Below are 6,173 nucleotides of genomic sequence, written 5' to 3'. Positions count from 1 at the left end.
ATTATTAGACTTAAATCTTCATCATCTGCACAGCTTGCCCCAAGGGTTTCCTAGCCAACTTTCCCCAACTTTGCGCTCTCCCCTCCCTCTAAAGCTTTGGTAAAACTGTTTTCGGCAGGGCACTTTGGACTCATGGCCTTTCCCTTGTGTTTACACTGTGGTCATGCAGAATGCCTATCTACCAGGGCACCTGGGTGGCTCAGTCAGTTAAGCGTCCAACTCAGGTTATGATCTCACAGTCCAGGAATTCAAGCCCCACATCAGGCTCTGTGCTCATAGCTTGGAGTCTAGAGCCTGCTTTGGATTCTGTGTCTCTGTATCTTTTTCTCTCTCTGCCCCTCCCCCTATTAATGTGCTGTCTCTGTCTCAAAAATAAACGTTAAAAAAAATTTTTTTAATGCCTATCTATCTGTAAAAACAAAAACAAAAACAAAAACAAAAACCTACCCTGGCAAGCACCTGAAGATTATCTAGAGTCCGGTTACTGGTGACAGGACAGACTGGAGAGTTAGAGAACCTGGTCTGAACCCCCTGCACAGTGACATGATGATCTTCAACTCTACCCCACGTGATCCCATGTCCTCTACCCGGTGCTCAGATTCTTCAAGGTGCACTTCAGTACTAACATCGTCATGTATGGTTGCTGGTTTCAGTTAGTGCCAAGCACCCGAGGGTGTCACTAAGATTTGCTGATTTGTGCACTCCAATCTCCCAGGGATTAGGCTCTTCCAGTCCACCGTTTTACTTACCTGCCTCCTAAAACTCTGCACGACTTGGTAGAAAATGAATCATCAATCTGACTTGCTGTTTCTTCAAAACCTAGACTGCGACCTTGAAACTGTGGTTCCGAAAACAACTGAATCTTTGAAAAAGTAAACAGAAATACATAAGCTTATTCTCCTACACATATTAACTCATTCAGCTTTTAAAATGATGCAAACGTGACCTGTTAATGACCTGCTATGAATTTTATAAATCCTTTAATTTTCCACTTCTACATTAATGATCAATTAGAAATACTCTGGCCACACCATTCATGATTATTTAATTCTGAGACATCAAAGGACAATCTGACAGTAGAGGCAGCTTTCTATAGAACACCCTGTTGCAACAAGCTGAGAGGCATGTTAAAGCTTTGTTGTGGCCAAAAGTAAGTGTTCATCAGTTCTAACGTTTACAACAAACTATTTTGGGAATATAGTATAGTTTTCCTCCCTCTCAGTGGAAGATACTTGCTGACTTACTAGAATCTTGTATATGCCAATAAAGGAGGCTACACTGATGTTTGTGCCTTAGTAATTACGGCTGTCTGGACTCTGAACACTTCCATTAAAAAGCCTAAATAACAAATTTAACACTTCAGTTGATGCAGACAGCATTCAAAGGCTTGAGTGAGAGACCATATAAAATGTTTGTCTGATGCAGACACAGCAAATATGAAAATTCATCTTACTATTTATCACAATGACTATATGTACTGAGATATTAATCTTAGTGTATAATGTAAATTGATCTGATGTAATGATATCAAATTCAACTTTATATAAGAAGAGGACTGTATGTATGTATGTATGTATGTATGTAGGCTCCGTGTCCAGTATGGAGCCTAATGTAGGGTGTGAACTCATGACCCTGAGATCAAGACCTGAGCTGAGATCAAGAGTCAGATGCTTAACCAAATGAGCCACCCAGGTGCCAAGGAAGAGCATTTTATAAGAAATATTTAGATATGAGTCAATGCTATCAAGCATTTACAAAGTAAACCTAAATCTAACTTAGAAATACAGTTATACTTTGAGGTATAAAAAATATGTAAAACTAACAAAATATCCCAGATGTCTGACATTTTACACATAAGGTCAGCTTTTCAATGGAAGGCCCCTAATTGTAAAAAATAGATTATTTTTTAAATTACCTGATTTCGTCTCCTTGGGCCAGTGAAAGAATCCTAAGAATTTTTAAAGGGAAGAGAGAAGGAAATGAGTAGAGCAGACATCTTGAAGAAGTTTTTTTCTTTTAGATCATTAGCAATTACTATTAAAAATAACCTCAGAATAATTTCTGTAGTGTTAAGTATTACACGAACCAGAAGTACACATTAAGGAAATCCACAATTCAGTTAAATCTTCTCATACAAAAGTGTAATTCCTTACCAAATATATGGGTTGAACAGAAGAGATCTTACAATTTTTGCCTCCCCAGTCCTCAAAACTGGTATAGAAACCTTTATCCAGTATATATTGTTCTCCTGTGAAGTCAGGATTTTCATAGGCTACCCATCTAAAGAAACACAAACACCGACTTGTCATAATTGATAGTTTACATGTCTAATAAAGCTATCAAACATATTTAAGGAAATATGCATCATACAGAAACTTTCATGTTATTTTATTTTTTTTAATGTTTGTTTATTTTTTTTTGAGAGAGAGACAGAGTATGAGTGGGGAGGGGCAGAGAGAGGAGGAGACACAGAATCCGAAGCAGATTCCAGGCTCTGAGCTGTGAGCACACAGCCTGAAGTGGGGCTTGAACTCACGAACCATGAGACCATGACCTGAGCCGAAGTCGGACACTTAACTGATGGAGCCACCCAGGCGCCCCTCATTCATTTTAATAATCAGTAATCTTAATAATTTTTCTGATCCTGTATTAATCTTTTGGGAGATTTGTCTGTAAAGTGGCAAGTGAAAAAGTATCTTTGACAAGTTTTCACCTGTCAAATCCTATTCCCTGAGAAAGTTCCCATGGGGAGATTTGTATTTTTTCTAATTCTCTTCATATTTATTTATTTTTGAGTGAGTACGCAAGTGAGCGAGGGGCAGAGAAATTCCCATGAGGTAGAGAGAGGGGGTGGGGAGAGAGTGCAGAGCCCTGAGCGGGTAGCTCACAAACTGGTGAGATCATGACCTGAGTCACCCAGGCGCCCCTCTAATTCTATTCTAAGGAAACAACCTAGACTTCCAAGAAGTATCTGTAAAGTTCTCTTAAAAAGCAAGTAAGGGTTCTTTTTATTTTTGACATTAATAGTTTTCCAGAAAGAGTACTATGTCTCTATTACACGATAAAGCATAGTGGAAAAAGTTAACAGAAGAAAGGCTTTTAAAAAAAAATGCAGCTAAGTAAAATTTTATTTGGAATAGGATTTCCAATGTGACAGGACTATGTAGTAAGCAAAACTGAACAGATGCTCAGAAATACTAAAATCTCTTTTGGGAGGTTTTCGTTTGTCACCTTTCAAGTGTTCTACACTCCGAGGATAATTAACAAAAGCAACTTATTGATCCTACTTCCTAGCCAAAGATAGTCTCTGAAGGGACTTTTTTCAATTGCCTTATATTCAAAAGCTAACTCAGCATCTCCTGAGTTAATTCACTGCCCTACTGATCTGCTCACAGATGAAAGAAAGAATACCCAGGTGCCTGTATATATGCTCACAACTTACCAAAATGCTTTCACATCTATAACCACATTTAATCTAGGGAGGTACTGGTTTTCCCATTTTACAGAAAGGAAAACCTAAAGACACAGAAAAGTTAATTCATTCATTCTTTCAACAAACATCGATTAGCCATTTATCATGTGCCAGGAACTAAATGGCACTAGGCATGCGAGGAGGAAAAGTATCACATGGAATTACGTGTCGGTATTTGTTCTGAACAGGAAAGTGACACAATCAGTTAGTGGCCAGGGATGACTGAGTCCATGACGGATGGAGTCTCCCAAGGTTCCCCCCACGCTCTCCACCGGCCCTGTTGTGCCCTTTCATTTTCTCTTCCACTACGCCATGCTTAAACTAGCCCACACACTTCATAATTAGAACAGGTTATGGTTTTGCTATCAAAAGAGCTTGACTTTAGACAAAAACTCAAATACAGTCATTACTAGGAAATGAACAGCAATCAAGGAGAAAAAAAGAACAATGTGAAAATCTCCAGTGTCACGTAGCTTATGACAGCTAATGTCTGTACGCGCACCTCTGCCTAACTGACCAGAGTACCTACTAGAAGGCCAGTCCCAGTCTATTTCAGAAAATACTACTCCATTTCAGAACCTCATTAGCAATTTTTAAAGCCTTTAACATTGTGAGGTCAGGAATTAGGAGACCTAGTTCCAGCTATGGTCATGACATTAACTTTCAGATAACTTTGAAGGGGTCACTTAACCTTTATGAAAGTTCATATTTTCATTAATAAGTAGAGGGCTTGGCCAGAATCCCAGGGCTGACATCATGTGAGGTTCCACGACTCCTGGGAACCTGAGTGTGTGGCTTTTGCTCACACGGCCTTTGGCTTATGAAGAGAAGCAAAAGCCAAGCAAGATGCGGAATTCTGCTATGTGGAGAGGAATGTGAGCACGGCAAGAAAATCTACTTCACAAAACCCAGGACTTAAAAAAAAAAAAAGAAAAGAAAGAAAGAAAAAGAGGTTAAGCCATATTACAAAAAAAGTATTCCTGGTAGGCTCTGTAATAAGTTAAAGAACAGAGGATTAAAAGGCCTTTTTTGCTTGATTGATTGACCTCAAGGTTTGGAAGGGAAACGGCTGTGAGTGGGGAAAGACCGAACATGGGGAGGGAAGAATAACTGAGGGGGCCTTGAAGAAGGTTTAGCCAGCACTTTTTTTTGTAATGAAGTGTGAATACTCTATTTCCTGATAAAACTAAAATAAATCACTTGTAAGGAAACACCCAACACCACGTAAGCCTAATTTACTGAGGTTGAAACAAACCACTTATTAAGACATTACTTGAGTTGACATTAGTGTTGTTTTCCTTCCAAGATGCTGCCCTAGATGAATCACCAATGCACAGGAGGGTTAAAAAACAAAACAAAACAAAACAAAAAACACCAAAATTCAGATCTGAGATTCTCTGGTAGATCTATAACTTCTACTTGAGACTCTTAAGAAGAAAATTCCTAGGGAGCTTAGATGGCTCAGTTGGCTGAGCGTACAACTTCGGCTCAGGTCATGATCTCACAGCTGGTGGGTTTGAGCCCCACATTGGGCTCTGAGCTGACAGCTCGAAGCCTGGAGCCAGATTCTGTATATCCTTCTCTCTCTCTGCCCCTTCCCCACTCGCACTGTCTCTGTCTCTTAAAAAATAAGTAAACGTTAAAAAATTTTTTTAAAAAAAAGGAAGAAGAAAATTCCTTACGGTCCTTGTTTAAACAGATTCTGTACACATGAATCAACACTTCTCTGTTTATAAGGCTGGTGGGGTGGCGAGGAGGGAGGCTGGTACAAGTACAAGCAGGTCCCAGCCTCGAGGAATCACTGTTCAGAAGGTAAGGGCAGCAAACTGGCCCTTCCGTGCAAGGGAAAAGGAAAAAGAACTTAAAACTACAGCAATTTTTAAATTTCAGCTGGACTCTGGAAATACTTCATTTTGTTCCCAGGTTCAAAAACAATGAGCCCAGTTGCTCCCATTTGAACAAGAGCACAGCATAGAACCTGACGTTGATCAGCAGGGCTGTGAAAGGGAGTTTCTTCTGCTGGTTCAGTAAGAAACGGAATGCAGTTCCCAAAACCTCAGTTGTCAAATTCACGAGCCTTCCTGAAGGCTAGTGTCTGTTTCTGAGCTAAAAATAAGTTTACCACCCAGGGAACTTATTACCCATGTAGAACCTCCTGGGAGAAACTTCCAGAACAAGAATCTCAAAAAAGTTTTTTCTGAAAAGTTTTTGAGTTCCATACTGAGAAATAAAGAACCAAACTAAAATGCTTATTTACTAATAAGAATAAAGTCATTAAAATCATTTTTCTTTGGAAACTATTAAAAACAAATAGGCTCATCTTCCTCCTTCATGTCAGCACACCTCAGCCTACCTGCCTCACAAGGCTCAGCTCCCATGCTGCCTCTCCGGCCAAAGTCCACACTGGAAATTATTCTCTCTCTGCTCAGTAGAGTCCCAGAGCACTTAATCTCTAGGTCTTTTGTAGCAATGATTATGTTTTATATAAATACTGCAACCTCTGTGAGGACATAATACAATGCTTTGCACAGAATAGACCTTAATAAATATTTGTCAACTAAATGAACTGTGAGGAAGCAGCTGGCCCTGGTACATACAGAAGCTCTTCCACAACCACAGAACGTGAAAGGAAGTGGAGTGGGGGGAGGGGCGGGGAGTGCCCACTTTCCTTCAACTTCCCCCAATACCACAAGTCAACTGC

General features: G+C 39.8%; 1 protein-coding gene across 1 annotated transcript in view; it reads right to left on the bottom strand.

Moving 5' to 3' along the window:
* The window catches only part of CRYBG1 (crystallin beta-gamma domain containing 1), a 51,737-nt gene that overhangs the window by 11,886 nt on the left and 33,678 nt on the right, over window positions 1-6,173 (bottom strand). The window contains exons 12-14 of the mRNA XM_077779985.1: window positions 2,154-2,280; window positions 1,916-1,948; window positions 750-862 (exon numbers count right to left, since the gene is read on the bottom strand). Of these exons, the coding sequence (XP_077636111.1) occupies window positions 750-862; window positions 1,916-1,948; window positions 2,154-2,280 (273 nt within the window). The remainder of the gene's footprint in view (window positions 1-749; window positions 863-1,915; window positions 1,949-2,153; window positions 2,281-6,173) is intronic.

This window comes from Crocuta crocuta, unplaced genomic scaffold (assembly GCF_008692635.1).
Source record: "Crocuta crocuta isolate KB4526 unplaced genomic scaffold, BGI_CrCroc_1.0 scaffold147, whole genome shotgun sequence".
NCBI lineage: Eukaryota > Metazoa > Chordata > Mammalia > Carnivora > Hyaenidae > Crocuta > Crocuta crocuta.
This window is presented reverse-complemented; position numbering and strand designations above follow the sequence as displayed.